Source organism: Pseudophryne corroboree, chromosome 7 (genome assembly GCF_028390025.1).
Source record: "Pseudophryne corroboree isolate aPseCor3 chromosome 7, aPseCor3.hap2, whole genome shotgun sequence".
Taxonomy (NCBI): domain Eukaryota; kingdom Metazoa; phylum Chordata; class Amphibia; order Anura; family Myobatrachidae; genus Pseudophryne; species Pseudophryne corroboree.
The window spans coordinates 512,919,239-512,943,757 of NC_086450.1; the positions used below are offsets into that span (position 1 = coordinate 512,919,239).

General features: G+C 50.8%; 1 protein-coding gene across 3 annotated transcripts in view; it reads right to left on the reverse strand.

The window, feature by feature from the left end:
* BICDL2 (BICD family like cargo adaptor 2) overlaps positions 1 to 24,519 on the reverse strand; it is a 141,155-nt gene that overhangs the window by 90,361 nt on the left and 26,275 nt on the right. For all 3 annotated transcript variants that reach the window (XM_063935466.1, XM_063935465.1, XM_063935464.1), the window contains exons 2-3: positions 13,430 to 13,733; positions 11,608 to 11,823 (exon numbers count right to left, since the gene is read on the reverse strand). In XM_063935466.1, coding sequence (XP_063791536.1) covers positions 11,608 to 11,823; positions 13,430 to 13,720 — 507 coding nt within the window. In that variant the 5' untranslated portion in view covers positions 13,721 to 13,733. The remainder of the gene's footprint in view (positions 1 to 11,607; positions 11,824 to 13,429; positions 13,734 to 24,519) is intronic.

Consider the following 24,519-nt stretch of genomic DNA (forward strand, 5'->3'; position numbering starts at 1 on the left):
CCCTCTGTGTCCTGTCTGTCTCTGGGTGACAGATCTCTGCAGGGTCCCTCTGTGTCCTGCCTGTCTCTGGGTGACAGATCTCTGCAGGGTCCCTCTGTGTCCTGCCTGTCTCTGGGTAATAGATCTCTGCAGGGTCCCCTCTGTGTCCTGCCTGTCTCTGGGTAATAGATCTCTGCAGGGTCCCCCTGCGTCCTGCCTGTCTCTGGGTAATAGATCTCTGCAGGGTCCCCTCTGTGTCCTGCCTGTCTCTGGGTGACAGATCTCTGCAGGGTCCATCTGTGTCCTGTCTGTCTCTGGGTGACAGATCTCTGCAGGGTCCCCCTGTGTCCTGCCTGTCTCTGGGTGACAGATCTCTGCAGGGTCCCCCCTGTATTCTGCCTGTCTCTGGGTGACAGGTCTCTGCAGGGTCCCCCTGTGTCCTGCCTGTCTCTGGGTGACAGATCTCTGCAGGGTCCCTCTGCGTCCTGCCTGTCTCTGGGTGATAGATCTCTGCAGGGTCCCCCCTCTGTCCTGCCTGTGTCTGGGTGATAGATCTCTGCAGGGTCCCTCTGTGTCCTGCCTGTCTCTGGGTGACAGATCTCTGCAGGGTCCCCTCTGTGTCCTGCCTGTCTCTGGGTAATAGATCTCTGCAGGGTCCCCCTCTGTGTCCTGCCTGTCTCTGTGTGATAGATCTCTGTAGGGTCTCCCTGTGTCCTGCCTGTCTCTGGGTGACAGATGTCTGCAGGGTCCCCCTGTGTCCTGCCTGTCTCTGGGTGACAGATCTCTGCAGGGTCCCCCCTGTGTCCTGCCTGTCTCTGGGTGACAGATCTCTGCAGGGTCCCCCTCTGTGTCCTGTCTGTCTCTGGGTGACAGATCTCTGCAGGGTCCCTCTGTGTCCTGCCTGTCTCTGGGTGATATTTCTCTGCAGGGTCCCTCTGTGTCCTGCCTGTCTCTGGGTGATAGATCTCTGCAGGGTCCCTCTGTGTCCTGCCGGTCTCTGGGTGATAGATCTCTGCAGGGTCCCTCTGTGTCCTGCCTGTGTTTAGGTGACAGATCTCTGCAGGGTCCCCCGTTTCCTGCCTGTGTCTGGGTGACAGATCTCTGCAGGGTCCCCCTGTGTCCTGCCTGTCTCTGGGTGACAGATCTCTGCAGGGTCCCCCTGTGTCCTGCCTGTCTCTGGGTGACAGATCTCTGCAGTGTCCCCCTCTGTGTCCTGCCTGTCTCTGGGTGACAGATCTCTGCAGGGTCCCCCTGTGTCCTGCCTGTCTCTGGGTGACAGATCTCTGCAGGGTCCCTCTGTGTCCTGCCCGTCTCTGGGTGACAGATCTCTGCAGGGTCCCCCTGTGTCCTGCCTGTCTCTGGGTGTCAGATCTCTGCAGGGTCCCTCTGTGTCCTGCCTGTCTCTATGTGACAGATCTCTGCAGGGTCCCTCTGTGTCCTGCCTGTCTTTGGGTAATAGATCTCTGCAGGGACCCTCTGTGCTCTCCCTGTGTCTGGGTGACAGATCTCTGCAGGGTCCCTCTGTGTCCTGCCTGTCTCTGGGTGACAGATCTCTGCAGGGTCCCCCTGTGTCCTGCCTGTCTCTGGGTGACAGATCTCTGCAGGGTCCCCCTGTGTCCTGTCTGTCTCTGGGTGACAGATCTCTGCAGGGTCCCTCTGTGTCCTCCCTGTCTCTGGGTGACAGATCTCTGCAGGGTCCCTCTGTGTCCTGCCTGTCTCTGGGTGACAGATCTCTGCAGGGTCCCTCTGTGTCCTGTCTGTCTCTGGGTGACAGATCTCTGCAGGGTCCCTCTGTGTCCTGCCTGTCTCTGGGTGACAGATCTCTGCAGGGTCCCTCTGTGTCCTGCCTGTCTCTGGGTAATAGATCTCTGCAGGGTCCCCTCTGTGTCCTGCCTGTCTCTGGGTAATAGATCTCTGCAGGGTCCCCCTGCGTCCTGCCTGTCTCTGGGTAATAGATCTCTGCAGGGTCCCCCCTGTGTTCTGCCTGTCTCTGGGTGACAGGTCTCTGCAGGGTCCCCCTGTGTCCTGCCTGTCTCTGGGTGACAGATCTCTGCAGGGTCCCTCTGTGTCCTGCCTGTCTCTGGGTGATAGATCTCTGCAGGGTCCCCCCTCTGTCCTGCCTGTGTCTGGGTGATAGATCTCTGCAGGGTCCCTCTGTGTCCTGCCTGTCTCTGGGTGACAGATCTCTGCAGGGTCCCCTCTGTGTCCTGCCTATGTCTGGGTGACAGATCTCTGCAGGGCCCCTCTGTGTCCTGCCTGTCTCTGGGTGATAGATCTCTGCAGGGTCCCTCTGTGTCCTGCCTGTCTCTGGGTGACAGATCTCTGCAGGGTCCCCCTCTGTGTCCTGTCTGTCTCTGGGTGATAGATCTCTGCAGGGTCCCCCTGTGTCCTGCCTGTCTCTGGGTGATAGATCTCTGCAGGGTCCCTCTGTGTCCTGCCTGTCTCTGGGTGATAGATCTCTGCAGGGTCCCCCTGTGTCCTGCCTGTCTCTGGGTGACAGATCTCTGCAGGGTCCCCCTGTGTCCTGCCTGTCTCTGGGTGACAGATCTCTGCAGGGTCCCCCTGTGTCCTGCCTGTCTCTGGGTGACAGATCTCTGCAGGGTCCCCTCTGTGTCCTGCCTATCTCTGGGTGACAGATCTCTGCAGGGTCCCTCTGTGTCCTGCCTGTCTCTGGGTGATAGATCTCTGCAGGGTCCCCTCTGTGTCCTGCCTGTCTCTGGGTGACAGATCTCTGCAGGGTCCCCCCTGTGTCCTGCCTGTGTCTGGGTGACAGATCTCTGCAGGGTCCCCCTCTGTGTCCTGCCTGTCTCTGGGTGACAGATCTCTGCAGAGTCCCCCTGTGTCCTGCCTGTCTCTGGGTGATAGATCTCTGCAGGATCCCCCTCTGTGTCCTGCCTGTCTCTGGGTGACAGATCTCTGCAGGGTCCCCCTGTGTCCTGCCTGTCTCTGGGTGATAGATCTCTGCAGGGTCCCCCCTGTGTCCTGCCTGTCTCTGGGTGATAGAACTCTGCAGGGTCCCTCTGTGTCCTGCCTGTGTCTGGGTGACAGATCTCTGCAGGGTCCCTCTGTGCCCTGCCTGTCTCTAGGTGATAGATCTCTGCAGGGTCCCCCTGTGTCTTGTCTGTGTCTGGGTGATAGATCTCTGCAGGGTCCCCCTGTGTCCTGTCTGTGTCTGGGTGATAGATCTCTGCAGGGTTCCTCTGTGTCCTGCCTGTCTCTGGATGACAGATCTCTGCAGGGTCCATCTGTGCCCTGCCTGTCTCTGGGTGACAGATCTCTGCAGGGTCCCCCTGTGTCCTGCCTGTGTCTGGGTGACAGATCTCTGCAGGGTCCCTCTGTGTCCTGCCTGTCTCTGGGTAATAGATCTCTGCAGGGTCCCTCTGTGTCCTGCCTGTCTCTGGGTGACAGATCTCTGCAGGGTCCCCTCTGTGTCCTGCCTGTCTCTGGGTGACAGATCTCTGCAGGGTCCCTCTGTGTCCTGCCTGTCTCTGGGTAATAGATCTCTGCAGGGTCCCTCTGTGTCCTGCCTGTCTCTTGGTGACAGATCTCTGCAGGGTCCCCCCTGTGTTCTGCCTGTCTCTGGGTGACAGATCTCTGCAGGGTCCCCCTGTGCCCTGCCTGTCTCTGGGTGACAGATCTCTGCAGGGTCCCCTCTGTGTCCTGCCTGTGTCTGGGTGACAGATCTCTGCAGGGTCCCTCTGTGTCCTGCCTGTCTCTGGGTGACAGATCTCTGCAGGGTCCCCTCTGTGTCCTGACTGTCTCTGGGTGACAGATCTTTGCAGGGTCCCTCTGTGTCCTGCCTGTCTCTGGGTGACAGATCTCTGCAGGGTCCCCTCTGTGTTCTGCCTGTCTCTGGGTGACAGATCTCTGCAGGGTCCCCTCTGTGTCCTGCCTGTCTCTGGGTAATAGATCTCTGCAGGGTCCCCCTCTGTGTCCTGCCTGTCTCTGTGTGATAGATCTCTGTAGGGTCTCCCTGTGTCCTGCCTGTCTCTGGGTGACAGATGTCTGCAGGGTCCCCCTGTGTCCTGCCTGTCTCTAGGTGACAGATCTCTGCAGGGTACCCCCTGTGTCCTGCCTGTCTCTGGGTGACAGATCTCTGCAGGGTCCCCCTCTGTGTCCTGTCTGTCTCTGGGTGACAGATCTCTGCAGGGTCCCTCTGTGTCCTGCCTGTCTCTCGGTGATATTTCTCTGCAGGGTCCCTCTGTGTCCTGCCTGTCTCTGGGTGATAGATCTCTGCAGGGTCCCTCTGTGTCCTGCCGGTCTCTGGGTGATAGATCTCTGCAGGGTCCCTCTGTGTCCTGCCTGTCTCTGGGTGACAGATCTCTGCAGGGTCCCTCTGTGTCCTGCCTGTCTCTGGGTGACAGATCTCTGCAGGGTCCCCTCTGTGTCCTGCCTGTCTCTGGGTGACAGATCTTTGCAGGGTCCCTCTGTGTCCTGCCTGTCTCTGGGTGACAGATCTCTGCAGGGACCCCTCTGTGTTCTGCCTGTCTCTGGGTGACAGATCTCTGCAGGGTCCCCTCTGTGTCCTGCCTGTCTCTGGGTAATAGATCTCTGCAGGGTCCCCCTCTGTGTCCTGCCTGTCTCTGTGTGATAGATCTCTGTAGGGTCTCCCTGTGTCCTGCCTGTCTCTGGGTGACAGATGTCTGCAGGGTCCCCCTGTGTCCTGCCTGTCTCTGGGTGACAGATCTCTGCAGGGTCCCCCCTGTGTCCTGCCTGTCTCTGGGTGACAGATCTCTGCAGGGTCCCCCTCTGTGTCCTGTCTGTCTCTGGATGACAGATCTCTGCAGGGTCCCTCTGTGTCCTGCCTGTCTCTGGGTGATATTTCTCTGCAGGGTCCCTCTGTGTCCTGCCTGTCTCTGGGTGATAGATCTCTGCAGGGTCCCTCTGTGTCCTGCCGGTCTCTGGGTGATAGATCTCTGCAGGGTCCCTCTGTGTCCTGCCTGTCTCTGGGTGACAGATCTCTGCAGGGTCCCCCCTGTGTCCTGCCTGTCTCTGGGTGACAGATCTCTGCAGGGTCCCCCTCTGTGTCCTGTCTGTCTCTGGGTGACAGATCTCTGCAGGGTCCCTCTGTGTCCTGCCTGTCTCTGGGTGATATTTCTCTGCAGGGTCCCTCTGTGTCCTGCCTGTCTCTGGGTGATAGATCTCTGCAGGGTCCCTCTGTGCCCTGCCTGTCTCTGGGTGACAGATCTCTGCAGGGTCCCTCTGTGTCCTGCCTGTCTCTGGGTGACAGATCTTTGCAGGGTCCCTCTGTGCCCTGCCTGTCTCTGGGTGACAGATCTCTGCAGGGTCCCTCTGTGTCCTGCCTGTCTCTGGGTGATAGATCTCTGCAGGGTCCCCCCTGTGTCCTGCCTGTGTCTGGGTGACAGATCTCTGCAGGGTCCCTCTGTGTCCTGCCTGTCTCTGGGTGACAGATCTTTGCAGGGTCCCTCTGTGCCCTGCCTGTCTCTGGGTGACAGATCTCTGCAGGGTCCCTCTGTGTCCTGCCTGTCTCTGGATGACAGATCTCTGCAGGGTCCCTCTGTGTCCTGCCTGTCTCTGGGTGATAGATCTCTGCAGGGTCCCTCTGTGCCCTGCCTGTCTCTGGGTGACAGATCTCTGCAGGGTCCCTCTGTGTCCTGCCTGTCTCTGGGTGACAGATCTCTGCAGGGTCCCCCTGTGTCCTGCCTGTCTCTGGGTGATAGAACTCTGCAGGGTCCCTCTGTGTCCTGCCTGTCTCTGGGTGACAGATCTCTGCAGGGTCCCCCCTGTGTCCTGCCTGTCTCTGGGTGACAGATCTCTGCAGGGTCCCCCTGTGTCCTGTCTGTCTCTGGGTGACAGATCTCTGCAAGGTCCCTCTGTGTCCTCCCTGTCTCTGGGTGACAGATCTCTGCAGGGTCCCTCTGTGTTCTGCCTGTCTCTGGGTGACAGATCTCTGCAGGGTCCTTCTGTGTCCTCCCTGTCTCTGGGTGACAGATCTCTGCAGGGTACCCCTGTGTCCTGCCTGTGTCTGGGTGACAGATCTCTGCAGGTTCCCGCTGTGCCCTGCCTGTGTCTGGGTGACAGATCTCTGCAGGGTCCCTCTGTGCCCTGCCTGTGTCTGGGTGATAGATCTCTGCAGGGTCCCTCTGTGTCCTGCCTGTGTCTGGGTGACAGATCTCTGCAGGGTCCCTCTGTGTCCTGCCTGTGTCTGGGTGACAGATCTCTGCAGGGTCCCCTCTGTGTCCTGCCTGTCTGTGGGTGACAGATCTCTGCAGGGTCCCTCTGTGTCCTGTCTGTCTCTGGGTGACAGATCTCTGCAGGGTCCCCCTGTGTCCTGTCTGTCTCTGGGTGACAGATCTCTGCAGGGTCCCTCTGTGTCCTCCCTGTCTCTGGGTGACAGATCTCTGCAGGGTCCCCCTCTGTATTCTGCCTGTCTCTGGGTGACAGATCTCTGCAGGGTCCCCCTGTGTCCTGCCTGTGTCTGGGTGACAGATCTCTGCAGGGTCCCGCTGTGTCCTGCCTGTCTCTGAGTGACAGATCTCTGCAGGGTCCCTCTGTGCCCTGCCTGTGTCTGGGTGATAGATCTCTGCAGGGTCCCTCTGTGTCCTGCCTGTCTCTGGGTGATAGATCTCTGCAGGGTCCCTCTGTGTCCTGCCTGTCTCTGGGTAACAGATCTCTGCAGGGTCCCTCTGTGTCCTGCCTGTGTCTGGGTGACAGATCTCTGCAGGGTCCCTCTGTGTCCTGCCTGTCTCTGGGTGACAGATCTCTGCAGGGTCCCCTCTGTGTCCTGCCTGTCTCTGGGTGACAGATCTCTGCAGGGTCCCCCTGTGTCCTGCCTGTGTCTGGGTGATAGATCTCTGCAGGGTCCCTCTGTGTCCTGCCTGTCTCTGGGTGATAGATCATTGCAGGGTCCCTCTGTGTCCTGCCTGTCTCTGGGTGACAGATCTCTGCAGGGTCCCTCTGTCCTCTGCCTGTGTCTGGGTGACAGATCTCTGCAGGGTCCCTCTGTGTCCTGCCTGTGTCTGGGTGACAGATCTCTGCAGGGTCCCCCCTGTGTCCTGCCTGCGTCTGGGTGACAGATCTCTGCAGGGTCCCGCTGTGTCCTGCCTGTCTCTGGGTGACAGATCTCTGCAGGGTCCCTCTGTGTCCTGCCTGTCTCTGGGTGACAGATCTCTGCAGGGTCCCCCTGTGTCCTGCCTGTCTCTGGGTGACAGATCTCTGCAGGGTCCCCCTGTGTCCTGCCTGTCTCTGGGTGACAGATCTCTGCAGGGTCCCCCTGTGTCCTGTCTGTCTCTGGGTGACAGATCTCTGCAGGGTCCCCCTCAGAGGCGGAACTACCGGCAGTGCAGGCAGTGCACTGCACTGGGGCCCGCCTCTGTCCAGGGGCCCAAGCATGTAATGAGTCAAACTGACTCATTACGTGCCGCTGTGCGCTGCAGGCAACCGCTGCCCGCAGCGCACAGCCGCCCGGAGATAGGAGCTGAGCAGCGGTACAGACGGGGGAAGGAGGAGGGAGCCGGAGGACGGAGCCGCAGCAGCGCTTTGTTACTGGTGGAGGCGCTGCTGCTGCTGCTCCTCTGCTTCCCTATAGGCTGTCTTCCGAGAACAGCCTATAGGGAAGCAGAGGGGCAGCAGCAGCAGCGCCTCCACCAGTAACAAAGCGCTGCTGCGGCTCCGTCCTCCGGCTCCCTCCTCCTCATTCTCTACTGCCCGGGAATCGTCGTCTGACGCAGCTGCACCGAGGAGCCTGAGGGTAAGTATAATTCTTCTTTCTTTCTTTCTTTCTTTCTTTCTTTCTTTCTTTCTTTCTTTCTTTCTTTCTTTCTTTCTTTCTTTCTTTCTTTCTTTCTTTCTTTTTCTTTCCTTCTTTCTTTCTTGTGCCTGCCTGCCGCAATGTGTAAAAAGGGGGGACTACCTGCCGCACTGTGTAAAAAGGGGGGACTGCCTGCCGCAATGTGTAAAAAGGGGGGACTACCTGCCGCAATGTGTAAAAAGGGGGGACTGCCTGCCGCACTGTGTAAAAAGGGGGGACTGCCTGCCGCAATGTGTAAAAAGGGGGGACTACCTGCCGCAATGTGTAAAAAGGGGGGAATGCCTGCCGCAATGTGTAAAAAGGGGGGACTGCCTGCCGCACTGTGTAAAAAGGGGGGACTGCCTGCCGCAATGTGTAAAAAGGGGGGACTACCTGCCGCAATGTGTAAAAAGGGGGGACTGCCTGCCGCAATGTGTAAAAAGGGGGGACTACCTGCCGCAATGTGTAAAAAGGGGGGACTGCCTGCCGCAATGTGTAAAAAGGGGGGACTGCCTGCCGCACTGTGTAAAAAGGGGGGACTGCCTGCCGCAATGTGTAAAAAGGGGGGACTACCTGCCGCAATGTGTAAAAAGGGGGGACTGCCTGCCACTATGTGTAAAAAGGGGAATCTGCCTGCCGTAATGTGTAAAAATGGGGACGCTGTCTGCCGTAATGTGTAACAAGGGCACGCTGTCTGCCGTAATGTGTAAAAAGGGCGCGCTGTCTGCCGTAATGTGTAACAAGGGCACGCGGTCTGCCGTTATGTGTAAAAAGGGGTAATCTGCCCGACGCTATGTGTAAAAATGGGGAATCTGCCTGCCGTAATGTGTAAAAAAGGGGGGCTGCCTGACGCTATGTGTAAAAATGGGGAATCTGCCTGCTGCTATGTGTAAAAAGGAGGAATCTGCCTGCCGTAATGTGTAAAAATGGGGACGCTGTCTGCCGTAATGTGTAACAAGGGCACGCTGTCTACCGTAATGTGTAAAAAGGGCACGCTGTCTGCCGTAATGTGTAACAAGGGCACGCGGTCTGCCGTTATGTGTAAAAAGGGCACGCTGTCTGCCGTTATGTATAAAAAGGGCACGCTGTCTGCTGTAATGTGTAAAAAGAGGAATCTGTTCGCTGTAAGGTGTAAAAGGGTCTCTACCTGGTGTAGTGGTGCTACTGTGCGGCGTAATTTGAATAATGGAGACTACTGTGTTGGTATTATTTTGTGGCCACACCCCTTCCCCACGAAGCCACGCCACTATGTATTTTTGCGCGCGCCTACGGCGCGCACTGCCCCCGGGGTGGACTTGGATGGGGGGGGGGCCCAAAGCATTTTGTCGCACCTGGGCCCACCGCTTGCTTGTTCCGCCACTGGTCCCCCTGTGTCCTGCCTGTCTCTGGGTGTCAGATCCCTGCAGGGTCCCCCCTGTGTCCTGCCTGTGTCTGGGTGACAGATCTCTGCAGGGTCCCTCTGTGTCCTGCCTGTCTCTGGGTGACAGATCTCTGCAGGGTCCCTCTGTGTCCTGCCTGTCTCTGGGTGACAGATCTCTGCAGGGTCCCTCTGTGTCCTGCCTGTGTCTGGGTGACAGATCTCTGCAGGGTCCCCTCTGTGTCCTGCCTGTGTCTGGGTGACAGATCTCTACAGGGTCCCCCTGTGTCCTGCCTGTCTCTGGGTGACAGATCTCTGCAGGGTCCCCCCTGTGTCCTGCCTGTCTCTGGGTGACAGATCTCTGCAGGGTCCCCCTGTGCCCCATACATCTGGTGGGTGTTTCTGTGACTCGGCTGGAGCTGCCTTCGATGATTAGCTGATGTGGAATCTGACATTTTTATGTACAAAAACCCAGATTTGCTGATCCCGACCATTTTTGAGAATCAAGATCCCTCAACCGGTTGAATGTCCCAGATTCCCTGAGCCGGCGTTGGGGGATCGGAGAATGGCACCAGTCAGTTGCAGATGTATGGGGCCTTTAAGTTTGGTATTCTCCTTTCCCTCTGTATTACCAGGGGCTGTAATACTCAGGGGACTATTTATCAAACAATATCTGTGACTATTGCCCCGAATATAGCCGCAAATACTAAGTATCCCCCTAATTTATGTGGACGGGGCCGCAGCATGTACCAGAGATACCGCCATTCCCACAGCAGCCACATCCCCCCTGCCAAATGTATCAATATCGGATATCGGTCCCCGCCGCTGCCGCATCTTCAGATTGCGGAAAGAAGTTCCGGCTGGGTTCCCTGGAACCCTCCGCTGGAAATGGCCTCAGTGCATCTCGGTCATGTGTGACTCCGCACGTGCAGGACCCCTGGATCGCAGGGACGGACTCCATTCGAAGCCTCCGTCCCTGGGGGGGGGGCGGGTGATACATTCACCTGTTATGATCGCATTGTGCAATGCGTTCCTGGGTGCTAATATCGCGCCCAGATCGCATTGCAGATGTGATCATAGATAGATGCGCCCCCCAGAGTGACGCATGGTCCGGACGTAGCTATATAATAACAATAATAATAAATATATGTGAATGTGGACACAGCAGCTTTGTATACATGTCTGTATACAGTATAGCGGTCACAGCCGCTGGGCGGGAGGATCAGCATGATGGGCGGCCATTAGCATGCGATAGGAACGAGTCCAGAGTCTGCATTTTATAAGAGTCTGCAATCCAGCCTGAATAGCCCCCATAGTGCTTATGTCATGCTACCTACAGTATGTGAGTTTCCATAGGGTTCTGGTGACGGCGCAGTGCATGGAAATGGTCAGATTAGTGTCACAGAGCCCGGCCAGCTGTCACCCTGCGAGTGAGAGGATTACAGGATTAGGGCTGATAGGATTGTGTCTTGCAGTGGGGGTTCTGTTCTGTACAGGTGACAGAATATCTCAGCCTCAGGCTGTACACATTATGTGTATATAGGGTGACTGTCCGGGGAAGGCGGCGGCGGGTGATCTGACCCTCGTGTGTTACCGCCCCTTTATAATAACATTTTCAGTATGATTTGGGATCGATATTAGCACCAAAAATTGCATTGCAGGATGCGATTACACCGCCGCCATGTATGACTGAGCACTCGCAGGGACAGGGGCCCCTAGAGGAGCCCATCCCTGCCATGTGTTCACTGCCGCTGTTCAGGGGAATCGGCCGTCCGCTGACCACGTGTGCGCAGCGGCCATTACTGGGGAAGGTTCCCGAGGAACCCTCTCCCAGAGCTTCCTGCAACGTGTAGATCATAGGCTACAGCTGCACAATGCCATCTTCATAAACAATACTGAATGATATATGGGCATATTAATACTGTGTGCCTCCCATGTACAGCAGGCGTGAGGTACAATACTCCGTCTCACCTGTGTGCCTCCCATGTACAGAAGGCGTGAGGTACAATACTCCGTCTCACCTGTGTGCGTCTCATGTACAACAGGCGTGAGGTACAATACTCCGTCTCACCTGTGTGCGTCTCATGTACAGCAGGCGTGAGGTACAATACTCCGTCTCACCTGTGTGCGTCTCATGTACAACAGGCGTGAGGTACAATACTCCGTCTCACCTGTGTGCGTCTCATGTACAACAGGCGTGAGCTACAATACTCCGTCTCACCTGTGTGCGTCTCATGTACAGCAGGCGTGAGGTACAATACTCCGTCTCACCTGTGTGCCTCCCATGTACAGCAGGCATGAGGTACAATACTCCGTCTCACCTGTGTGCCTCTCATGTACAGCAGGCAGGAGGTACAATACTCCGTCTCACCTGTGTGCCTCTCATGTACAGCAGGCGTGAGGTACAATACTCCGTCTCACCTGTGTGCCTCCCATGTACAGCAGGAGTGGGGTACAATACTCTGTCTCACCTGTGTGCCTCCCATGTACAGAAGACGTTAGGTACAATACTCCGTCTCACCTGTGTGATCTGCTCCAGCAGACGCTGGTTCTGTTCCGACAGCTCATGCACAGCGCAGGCTGTCTCCCGTCCGCACTCTTTGTGCTCTGACATCAGCTGTCTCATCTGATGCCTGGCCTCAGCCAGGTCACTCTCCAGGTCTGTAATCTGCGCTTTCCATTCGCTCTCCCGTGCCTCCATTTTCAGACGCAAGGCGTGCTTCTCCTGCTCCATGTGCTGCAACAGAAAGGTCACTCAGCTCAGACTGACCACCTGTGTATCTTACCATCGATGGTCATGCTTACCATATGTTACCACACATGCATCTCACTATTCATCTTCCTCTGTATCTCACCACCCATGTATCTCCCCATCATCTCCACTCCCATGCACTCAGCCACCTCTGTATCTCCTCATACGTGTCCTCACCATCTATGATCTCTCCTCCCATGCATGTGACCACCCCTGTATCTCCTCATACGTGTCCTCACCATCAATGATCTCCCATGCATGTGACCACACCTGTATCTCCTCATATGTGTCCTCACCATCTATGATCTCTCCTCCCATGCACTCAGCCAGCCACCTCTGTATTTCCTGATACGTGTCCTCACCATCTATGATCTCTCCTCCCATGTATATGACCACCCCTGTAGCTCCTCGTACGTATCCTCATCATCTATGATCTTTCCTCCCATGCTTGTGACCAGTCCTGTATCTCCTCATACATGTCCTCCCAATCTATGATTTCTCCTCCTATGCATGTGACCACCATTGTATCTCCTCATACATGTCCTCCCCATCTATGATCTCTCATCCTATGCATCTGACCACCTCTTTATCTCCAGATACGTGTCCTCACCATCTATGATTTCTCCTCCCATGCATGTGATCGCCCCTGTATCTCCTTATATGTCCTCACATCTATTATGTCTCCTTCCATGCATGTGACCACACCTGTATCTCCTCATCCTTGTCGTCACCATCTATGATTTCTCATCCCATGCATGTGACCACCCCTGTATCTTCTCATACATGTCCGCACCATCCATGATCTCTCCTCCCATGCACTCGGCCACCTCTGCATCTCCTAATATATGTCCTCACCATCTATGATCTCTCCTACCATGTATGTGACCACCCCTGTATCTCCTCATACGTGTCCTCACCATCTATGCTCTCTTCTCACATGCATGTGACCACCCCTGTATCTCCTCATACATGTCCTCACCATCTATGATCTCTCCTTCTATGCATCTAACCACCCCTGTATCTCCTCATACATGTCCGCACCATCCATGATCTCTCCTTCCATGCACTCAGCCACCTCTGTATATCCTGATATGTGTCCTCACCATCTATGCTCTCTCCTCCCATGCATACGAGCACCCCTGTATCTCCTCATACATGTCCTCACCATCTATGATCTCTCCTCCTATGCATCTAACCACCTCTTTATCTCCAGATACATGTCCTTACCATCTATGAGCTCTCCTCCAATGTATGTGACCACCCCTGTATCTCCTTATACGTCCTCACATCTTTTATCTCTCCTTCCATGCATGTGACCACCCCTGTATCTCCTCATACATGTCCTGACCATCCATGATCTTGTCTCCCATACATCTGACCACCCCTGTATCTCCACTTGCGTGTCCTCACCATCTATGATCTTTTTCCAAAGCAGGTGACTGCCCCTGTATCTCCTCAGACTTGAACTCACTATTTATGATCTCTCCTCCCATGCATGTGAGTGCCCCTATATCTCCTAATACGTGTCCTCACCATCTATGATCTCACCTCCATGCATCTGATCCCTGTATCTCCTCATCCATGGCCTCACCTCTCGCGTCTCTCTGAGTTCCTCCTCCAGTGCTTCTCTTTCCTTCACCAGATAATCATTTCTCTCCAGCAGAGCCTTTCCCAGCTCTGCTGCCAGAAGCAAGTCCTTTTCCTTACTCTCCAGGACCAGGCTGAGGTTCTCCTCCCTCTGATCCTCCTCATCCTCTCCCAGGTATGAAGGTCTTCTCTCTATCAGGAATGGATAGAAATGTTCCTCCATACTGGGGGAAGCCAGAACACCATTCCAGCCACAGGGGGCCCCCTCCCGGGTCTCTGCTTCCCCAGAGGTCATTAGATGGTTAAAGCTGGTGGAGAGAAACAGAGAAAAATAACAATTAGACAACCTGTAGATAGAGTGTACTGATCCCAGCCCATGAGATATATACAGTGGATGATGCCGCAGAAGCCTGATTTACTACCTTGCGCTAATGGGAGTCACCGTAGGGATAATGCAAGGATATGTGCGGCTGCGCCCCCAGCCGCAACAGCCACCATTAGTATTGGCACTTGCGCCAACCTCCCGCTTCCCTGAACAAATAGTGCGGAACTCAAGCTACACTCCTGTGACACTCACTGTTCCATGTGATTGCTGTGGTGCCACCCACTTCCCTGGCATGAGGCTCACTGTAATAAGATTATTGCACAGGGGACTGAGCACATAGATAGGCACAAACCTCCCTGTACTGAGCGCTTTTTAGAAAATAAATTCACCAATTAAGTTGTTAAATAAAGTGAAGGATTTTCTCAGAGAGAACAACTCCTATCTCCGGAGAGTCCCTGAGAACTACTTTACTTCTTATTTATGTCCTCAGATGTCTTCAGGCACTTAACTAATACAGTACTTCACCAAGGAGTACACCCTATTCCAAACCTAGACTAGATAGATAGATAGATAGATAGATAGATAGATAGATAGATAGATAGATATGATATATACATAGATATAATATATACATAGATATGAGATAGATAGATAGATAGATAGATAGATAGATAGATAGATAGATGTGAGATAGATAGATAGATAGATAGATCGATAGATAGATAGATCGATAGATATGTGTCAGCGTCCGGAGTCTTACTGGTACGCTGGGGCCGCGGGGCTGGCTTCCTTGGCGTTGTGCGGGCAGCGGCGGAGGTGGGCTGCTGCGCCGGATCCGTGGGCAGCAGTAGCGGCGGTGAGGGGGTCCGCTCGTGGCGGCGGGACGCCGCTACAGCGGGTCGCTCTTGCTGAACCGTTGCTTGGAGACCAGGGGCAGTGAGCAATGTGGCTTTGCAAAAAGGTCTGCATTACTGGGCGCCGCCATGTTGGAGACCAAGTTTTAAGCATAGTTCCTGTTTCCTGTTTCTTCCAGCCAATCCAGGGGAAGCTCTCCCTATAAAAGGGGGCTGGTTTAGGACAGGGATGCCAGTGCTTCAAGTTACAACCCTGTTGTAGGTGCTTTAGCCTGTGCTCCCAGGATTCCTGCTATATCTTGGTTCCTCCTGATCCTGCTTGGTCGGTTCTCTGTTGCTGCTGCAGCCCTGCCGTTTCTTGCCTGCTACTGCCTGTGGAAGCGCTCCTGGAAAACCTGGTCCAGTAAGACTCTTTGGGCACAGTCGGCCCCGGGTCTTCTGCCTCGTCTTTCAAGCCACACTCCACAGATCTCCTTCACCAGCCACGCCTTTGTACCACTGACCACAGCCTTCAGATTATTATCTTCAAGCCTCGTTTTCCAAACCACAGTCCACAGTCCTTGTCTCCAGCCACGTTTTCAACTACCATCCACAGTTCTACAGTTCATCATCTACAGTCTCGTCTTTCGAATCACAGTCCGCAGTTCTTCACCTCCAGCCACGTCTTTAACCATTGTGCTTCAGCCTCGGTTCTCTACCTCAGCCCTGTACATAATAAATACTTTCCATTGACTCTCAAACCTCGCCTACGTTCTTCATTGCTCCGTGTTCCATGCGAAGGAACTATATCCAGCCCCCTCATCTGGTTCATTCACAGCCTGCTACCTCCTCGGGCAAATCTCAGCTGCCGGATCCTCAAACCCTGCCAGACGTGACAGTAAGCACTGGCCCAATGGATTCGACGGGTGATCAGGCCTCAGGAGGGGATTCAACTGCAGAATACTGGTCTCGCTTAAGTAAGCAGGAGGCCACACAATCTCAAATCGTGCAGTTCATGCAGAGTATGTCCGAACGTCTCGATTCTCTCTGTGTTGCTATGACGGCCCCTCAAGTATCTACAGCTGCTCCCACATTGGCACTTCCGTTCCCGCTTCCTTCTGTACCAGTACCACTTCCACGTTTGCATTTGCCACCTCCCAGTAAATTTGATGGGAATCCAAAACAATGCCGCGGGTTTCTTAACCAGTGCGAAATCCAGTTCGAACTACAGTCGGCCAACTTCCCATCAGCACGAACCAAGGTAGCCTATATAATTTCTTTACTTACCGGGCAAGCGTTGGAATGGGCTTCACCTTTGTGGGAGAGGATGGATCCCATCTTATCTAACTATCCAGAATTCATGGCCACCTTTCGAAGAATCTTCGACGAACCGGGCAGGACTTCTGCCGCCTCATTGGAGATCCTGCGTCAGGGCACGCGTACGGTCAGTCAGTACGTGATCCAGTTTCGCACCCTTTCCTCAGAACTGAACTGGAACGAGGAGGCTCTCATTGCATCTTTCTGGAGCAGTCTCTCCGAAAAGATCAAAGATGACCTCGCAACTCAGGACGTACCTGATAAGTTGGATAAACTAATTTCTTTATGCAATAAGTTAGATCTGAGGTACAGAGAACGCTGTATGGAGAGGTTGCGGTCAGATCGCCCTAAGCCTAGAGTTGTTCTTCCACCAATACCATCATCACCAACTGTGGAAGAACCCATGCAGATTAATCGCTCCCACCTCTCCAATGAAGAACGTCAGAGACGGCGACAAGGGAACCTCTGCCTGTATTGTGGTGCATCTGATCACTTTGTTAAAACTTGCAGTCTACGTCCGGGAAACGCCCGCTCCTAGTTTGTGCTGGAGAGGTCAAGCTAGGAGAATTCTCAGAATTACATACCAAGAAAGAGTCTGTCCTGTTAACCCAATTGGAGCTCCCTTCTTCTTCTCTTCTCATCCCTGCACTACTCGACTCCGGAGCCGCCGAAAGCTTCATTACGTCAGCTCTGGTCAAACGATCTGGAATACAAACGGTTCCTTTGGATCGTACCATTTCTGTTACCGCAGTAGATGGAAGTTATATCCCAGAGGGTATTATATCCTTTCGTACTATTCCTCTCAAGATGAAGGTCGGAGTTCTCCATTCAGAAGAAATCTCTTTCCTTGTAATTCCTAAAGCCTCTCATGAACTAATCCTAGGGTTTCCATGGTTAATCAGACACAATCCCCACATTGATTGGCAAACTATGGATGTTCTCTCTTGGGGACAAGACTGCTTTCAGAACTGTTTACCTTCAGTTAGACCTCTCTGTTCTTCCAACCCTTCCAGCCTTCCTGTGGAGTACCAATCTTTTCAAGATGTTTTCAGTAAGCATGGGGCGGACACCTTGCCTCCGCATCGTACTTGGGATTGTCCCATTGAGCTAGTACCCGGTAAGACTCCTCCCCGAGGTCGAATTTACCCTCTCTCACTTCCCGAGACACAGGCCATGTCGGAGTATATACGGGAGAACTTGGAGAAAGGGTTCATCAGGTCTTCTACATCTCCGGCCGGAGCAGGGTTTTTCTTCGTCAAAAAGAAGGATGGGGGGTTGCGGCCCTGTATTGACTATAGAGGTCTCAATGACATAACAATTAAGAACAGATATCCGTTACCTCTGATTCCAGAACTGTTCGACCGTGTTAAAGGAGCTACTGTTTTTACTAAGTTGGACTTACGGGGGGCCTACAATCTTATACGTATTCGCCCAGGGGACGAATGGAAGACGGCATTTAATACCTGCGACGGCCATTACGAATACCTGGTAATGCCTTTTGGCCTATGTAATGCCCCAGCCGTCTTTCAAGAGTTCGTTAACGAAATCTTCAGAGATCTCCTCTATGACTGCTTGGTAGTGTATCTGGATGACATTCTCATTTTTTCTAGGGATCTGAAGACCCACCGGGAACAAGTCAAAGAAGTGTTAACTCGTTTACGAAGGAATCCGTTATTCTGTAAATTAGAGAAGTGCACCTTTGAAGTACCCACGATTCCATTCCTCGGTTACATTCTTTCAGGGCAGAGGTTACAGATGGACCCCGCTAAAGTCCAGGCGATTCAGGATTGGGCACTTCCAGCTACCCTTAAAGGAATTCAACGTTTCCTGGGGTTTGCTAACTTATACCGAAGATTCATTCAAAATTATTCTTCTGTCATAGCTCCTATAACCGCATTAACTAGGAAGGGAGCTGATCCTGCCAAGTGGTCTCCGGAGGCTTTGGAGGCTTTTTCATCTTTAAAGGAGGCCTTCACGACTGCTCCAGTTCTTCGACAACCCGATCTCAGCCGTCCGTTCTTGGTGGAGGTTGATGCCTCTACTGTAGGAGTAGGAGCAGTATTATCTCAGCTTTTCGAGGACAAGAAGGTCCATCCTTGTGCGTTCTTCTCGCGAAGATTCTCCCCCGCTGAACAGAATTACGCTATTGGGGAACAGGAATTACTGGCAATTAAGTTGGCCTTTGAGGAGTGGAGGTATTTGTTGGAGGGAGCTCAGCATCCAATCTCGGTGACCACGGATCACAAGAACCTCCTGTATCTACAGTCAGCCCGATGTCTGAACCCACGCCAAGCAAGATGGGCACTCTTCTTTACCCGTTTTAATTTTAAACTCAGTTACCGACCAGGTTCCCTCAACAAAAAGGCAGATGCATTATCTCGCTCTCTAAGTTCAGAAGAACCCTCTGACCGTTCAAAAGAGCAATTTATCCTGGAATCCACCTCTTTTTCTGCAACTAATACCTCTCCACTTCCTCCTCCAGGGAAGATCTTCGTTGCACCAAATCTTCGCAAAAAAACTTCTTACATGGGCTCACTCCTCCTCCTTTATGGGCCATGCGGGCGGTCATAAGACACTTAAATTCATTTAGCGCTCCTACTGGTGGCCTCATCTCAGGACTGACGTTCTGAGATGAGGCCAAAGGTCCACCAGTCGGGTTACTCCATCCTTTGCCGGTACCACTAAGACCATGGACGCATATTTCTATGGACTTTATTACAGATTTACCTATGTCTGGTGGGCGGAACACCGTATGGGTCATAGTTGACCGATTCTCTAAAATGGCACACTTTGTTCCTCTGGCTAATCTTCCATCTGCATCCCAGTTGGCAAAATTGTTTATAGCAGAGATCTTTCGACTCCATGGTCTACCCCAGGAAATCGTGTCTGATAGAGGTCCTCAATTTGTGGCCAGGTTTTGGAGATCCCTATGTTCTACTCTTGGCGTGAAATTAAACTTCTCCTCAGGATATCATCCTCAAATGGATGGTCAAACAGAGAGAGTGAACCAGGATCTGGAGACTTTTCTGCGTTTATTCATGTCCTCCTCACAGGACGACTGGCTGGACTTCCTCCCGTTCGCAGAATTTGCCCATAACAATCTTTATCACTCTGCCACAAAATCTTCTCCATTCTTCATTAATTATGGTTACCATCCAAGAGTTCCTGACTTCCAACTTCTGCCTACGCTCGAGGTTCCGGCCGCAGAGTCAACACTTCGTCAATTTACTGAAGCCTGGAAACAAGTTCACAAGACTTTGCTCAAGACATCCAAGAGATATAAGACCTATGCAGATTTGAAACGAAAAGCTGTACCAAGCCTTAAGGTAGGAGATTGGGTTTGGGTTTCCACACGTAACCTAAGATTAAAGGTTCCTACAAAAAAGTTTGCTCCCAGATTTATTGGGCCTTACCCAATCGAAAGAGTGTTGAATCCTGTGGCTTACAAAGTGAAATTACCTCCGCAGTTAAGAATTCCTAATGCATTTCATATTTCTCTCTTAAAACCACTGGTACTTAATCGGTTCAGAGCCGCTCTGCCTAAATCACCCAAGATCCAATCAGCACATGGAGATGAATTTGAGATTCACAAGATCCTTGATTCTCGCAGACGTTATGGTCGCATACAGTACCTTGTTGATTGGAAGGGGTATGGACCAGAGGAGAGATCTTGGGTAGATGCAGAGGATGTCCATGCTCCAAGACTTCTTCGGACATTTCATGCCAAGTTTCCTACTAAACCACATAGGTGTCCGGAGTCCACCCGCAAAGGGGGGGGGGGGGGGGGGTACTGTCAGCGTCCGGAGTCTTACCGGTACGCTGGGGCCGCGGGGCTGGCTTCCTTGGCGTTGTGCGGGCAGCGGCGGAGGTGGGCTGCTGCGCCGGATCCGTGGGCAGCAGTAGTGGCGGTGAGGGGGTCCGCTCGTGGCGGCGGGACGCCGCTACAGCGGGTCGCTCTTGCTGAACCGTTGCTTGGAGACCAGGGGCAGTGAGCAATGTGGCTTTGCAAAAAGGTCTGCATTACTGGGCGCCGCCATCTTGGAGACCAAGTTTTAAGCATAGTTCCTGTTTCCTGTTTCTTCCAGCCAATCCAGGGGAAGCTCTCCCTATAAAAGGGGGCTGGTTTAGGACAGGGATGCCAGTGCTTCAAGTTACAACCCTGTTGTAGGTGCTTTAGCCTGTGCTCCCAGGATTCCTGCTATATCTTGGTTCCTCCTGATCCTGCTTGGTCGCTTCTCTGTTGCTGCTGCAGCCCTGCCGTTTCTTGCCTGCTACTGCCTGTGGAAGCGCTCCTGGAAAACCTGGTCCAGTAAGACTCTTTGGGCACAGTCGGCCCCGGGTCTTCTGCCTCGTCTTTCAAGCCACACTCCACAGATCTCCTTCACCAGCCACGCCTTTGTACCACTGACCACAGCCTGCAGATTATTATCTTCAAGCCTCGTTTTCCAAACCACAGTCCACAGTCCTTGTCTCCAGCCACGTTTTCAACTACCATCCACAGTTCCACAGTTCATCATCTACAGTCTCGTCTTTCGAATCACAGTCCGCAGTTCTTCACCTCCAGCCACGTCTTTAACCATCGTGCTTCAGCCTCGGTTCTCTACCTCAGCCCTGTACATAATAAATACTTTCCATTGACTCTCAAACCTCGCCTACGTTCTTCATTGCTCCGTGTCCCATGCGAAGGAACTATATCCAGCCCCCTCATCTGGTTCATTCACAGCCTGCTACCTCCTCGGGCAAATTTCAGCTGCCGGATCCTCAAACCCTGCCAGACGTGACAATATGAGAAAGATAGATATGAGATAGATAGATAGATAGATAGATATGATATATAAATAGATAGATATGATATATACATAGATATTAGATAGATAAATAGATAGATATGATAGATAATTAGATAGATAGATAGATAGATAGACAGATCAATAGATATGAGATAGATAGATAGATAGATAGATAGATAGATAGATAGATAGATAGATAGATAGATATGAGATATATAGATAGATAGATCTCCAGAAGGATATAAATACATTAGAGAGTGTACAAAGAAGGGCAACTAAAATGGTGCATGGCCTACATCACAAAACTTACCCGGAAAGGCTAAAAGATCTTAACATGTATAGTTTGGAGGAGAGAAGGGAAAGGGGGGACATGATAGAAACTTTCAAATATATCAAGGGTCTTAACAAAGTTCAGGAGGAAAACATTCTTCAAAGGAAAAGAAGTATTAGAACTCGAGGGCATACATTGAGACTGGAGGGGGGGAGGTTCAGGGGAAATGTAAGGAAAAATTACTTCACAGAAAGGGTAGTGGATAAGTGGAATAGCCTCCCATCAGAGGTGGTAGAGGCTAAGACTGTAAGGCAATTTAAACATGCTTGGGATAGGCATATGAATATCCTTACAAAGAATTAAGGTTAAAAAAACGGTTGAGATTGCCTAAAGGATAAAATAAAAAAGGGGCAGACTAGATGGGCCAAGTGGTTCTTATCTGCCGTCAAATTCTATGTTTCTATGTTTCGATAGATAGATAGATAGATAGATAGATAGATAGATAGATAGATAGATAGATAGATAGATAGATAGATATGAGAAAGATAGACAGATCGATAGATATGAGATAGATAGATAGATATGATATATAAATAGATGTGAGATAGATAGATAGATAGATAGATAGATAGAGAGATAGATAGATAGATAGATATGAGATAGATAGATATGAGAAGGATAGATAGATAGATAGATAGATAATGAGATAGTTTTCGTTCTCTTACTTAAACCATCTTCTACCCCATACACCCTTGGACGACACCAAATCCCGCGGATTTCTGCTGCCCTGATACTTATGTTACTGCCGTCTGCTGATGTAGCTATGTGTATATACCCTGTACTTGTCCTATATTGTCTTCACCTGTAAGTCACTATTTTCCTGTTTTGCTTATTTGCTTATGTACTCTGTAATTGGGCGCTGAGAATCCTTTGTGGCGCTATATAAATAAAGGTTAACAGATTATTTATTTTATTTATTAATAGTTTCTTATATAGCGCAGCATATTCCGTTGCACTTTACGATTAGAACAGAATAGAACAAAACTGGGTAAAAACAGACAGACATAGAGGTAGGAAGGCCCTGCTCGCAAGCTTACACTCTATAGGGAAATTGGCATTGATACACAAGGATAGATGCTACATATTACATAATGGTCACCAGATTGCAGAGGTTTATCATAGGCTGCATGATATAGGTCACCCAGCAATGTTGGCCAAGTGTCAGGTGGGTGTGAGAGTAAAGAGACAAGATATGTGATGTTATGTATACTGTACAGAGAGGATGTAATTAGATAGGGAGGCATTGAACGTTATGCTGGTATGTCTGGAATTCGATAGATAGATAGATAGATAGATAGATAGATAGATAGATAGATAGATAGATATGAGAGGGATAGATAGATAGATATGAGAGGGATAGATAGATAGATAGATAGATAGATAGATAGAAGATAGATACAGTAGATAGATTTGAAATAGATAATGAGATATATAGATATGAAATAGATAGATAGATAGATAGATAGATAGATAGATAGATAGAAGTATTCACAGCGCTTAACTTTTTCCACATTTTGTTATGTTACAGCCTTATTCCAAAATGGAATAAATTCATTTTTGTTCCCTCAAAATTCTACACACAATACCCAATAATGACAACGTGAAAAAAGTTTTTTTGAGATTTTTTGCAAATTTCTTAAAAATAAAAAACTAAGAAATCACATGTACATAAGTATTCACAGCCTTTGCTCAATACTTTGTTGATGCACCTTTGGCAGCAATTACAGCTTCATGTCTTTTTGGAATATGATGCCACAAGCTTGGCACACCTATCTTTGGGCAGTTTCGCCCATTCCTCTTTGCAGCACCTCTCAAGCTCTCTCAGGTTGGATGGGAAGCGTCGGTGCACAGCCATTTTCAGATCTCTCCAGCGATGTTCAATCGGATTCAAGTCTGGGCTCTGGCTGGGCCACTCAAGGACATGCACAGAGTTGTCCTGAAGCCACTCCTTTCATATCTTGGCTGTGTGCTTAGGGTCGTTGTCCTGCTGAAAGATGAACCATCGCCCCAGTCTGAGGTCGAGCACTCTGGAGCAGGTTTTCATCAAGGATGTCTCTGTACATTGCTGCATTCATCTTTCCCTCTATCCTGACTAGTCTCCCAGTTCCTGCCGCTGAAAAACATCCCCGCAGCATGATGCTGCCACCACAATGCTTCACTGTAGGGATGGTATTGGCCTGGTGATGAGCGGTGCCTGGTTTCCTCCAAACACGACGCCTGGCATTCACGCCAAAGAGTTCAATCTTTGTCTCATCAGACCAGAGAATTGTGTTTCTCATGGTCTGAGAGTCCTTCAGGTGCATTTTGGCAAACTCCAGGCGGACTGCCATGTTCTTTTTACTAAGGGATTGCTTCTGTCTGGCCACTCTACCATACAGCCCTGATTGGTGGATTGCTGCAGAGATGGTTGTCCTTCTGGAAGGTTCTCCTCTCTCCACAGTGGAATGCTGTAGCTCTGACACAGTGACCATCGGGTTCTTTTATTGTGTGTAGAATTTTGAGGGCAAAAATTTATTTATTCCATTTTGGAATAAGGCTGTAACATAACAAAATGTGGAAAAAGTGAAGCGCTGTGAATACTTTCCGGATGCACTGTAGATATGAGATAGATAGATAGATAGATAGATAGATAGATAGATAGATAGATAGATATAACATAGATAGATGAATAGATGTGAGATTGACATATAGATAGATAAATAGATAGATACAGTAGAATAGATAGATTTGAAATAGATAGATAGATAGATAGATAGATAGATAGATAGATAGATAGATAGATAGATAGATAGATAATGAGATAGATAGATAGATAGATAGATAGATAGATAGATAGATAGATAGATAGATAGATAGATAGATAGATAGAACATAGGTAGATGAATAGATGTGAGATAGATAGACATGTAGATAGATAGATAGATAGATAGATAGATAGATAGATAGATAGATAGATAGATAGATAGGAGATAGATACAGTAGAACAGATATATTTGAAATAGATACATAATGAGATAGATAGATAGATAGATAGATAGATAGATAGATAGATAGATAGATAGATAGATAGATAGATAGATAGATATGAAATAGATAGATATGAGACAGATAGATAGATAGATAGATAGATACAGTAGATAGATATGAAATAGATATGAGAAAGATAGATATAAGATAGATAGATAGATATTACATATATAGATAGATAGATATAGATATGAGGTAGATAGATAGTTATGATATAGATAGATAGATAGATAGATAGATAGATAGATAGATAGATAGGAGATAGATACAGTAGTTAGATAGATTTGAAATAGATAGATATGAAATAGATAGATATAAGATAGATAGATAGATAGATAGATAGATAGATAGATAGATAGATAGAAAGATATGAGGTAGATAGGTAGATAGATAGTTATGAGATAGCTAGATAGACAGACAGACAGACAGATAGATAGATAGATAGATAGATAGATAGATAGATAGATAGAT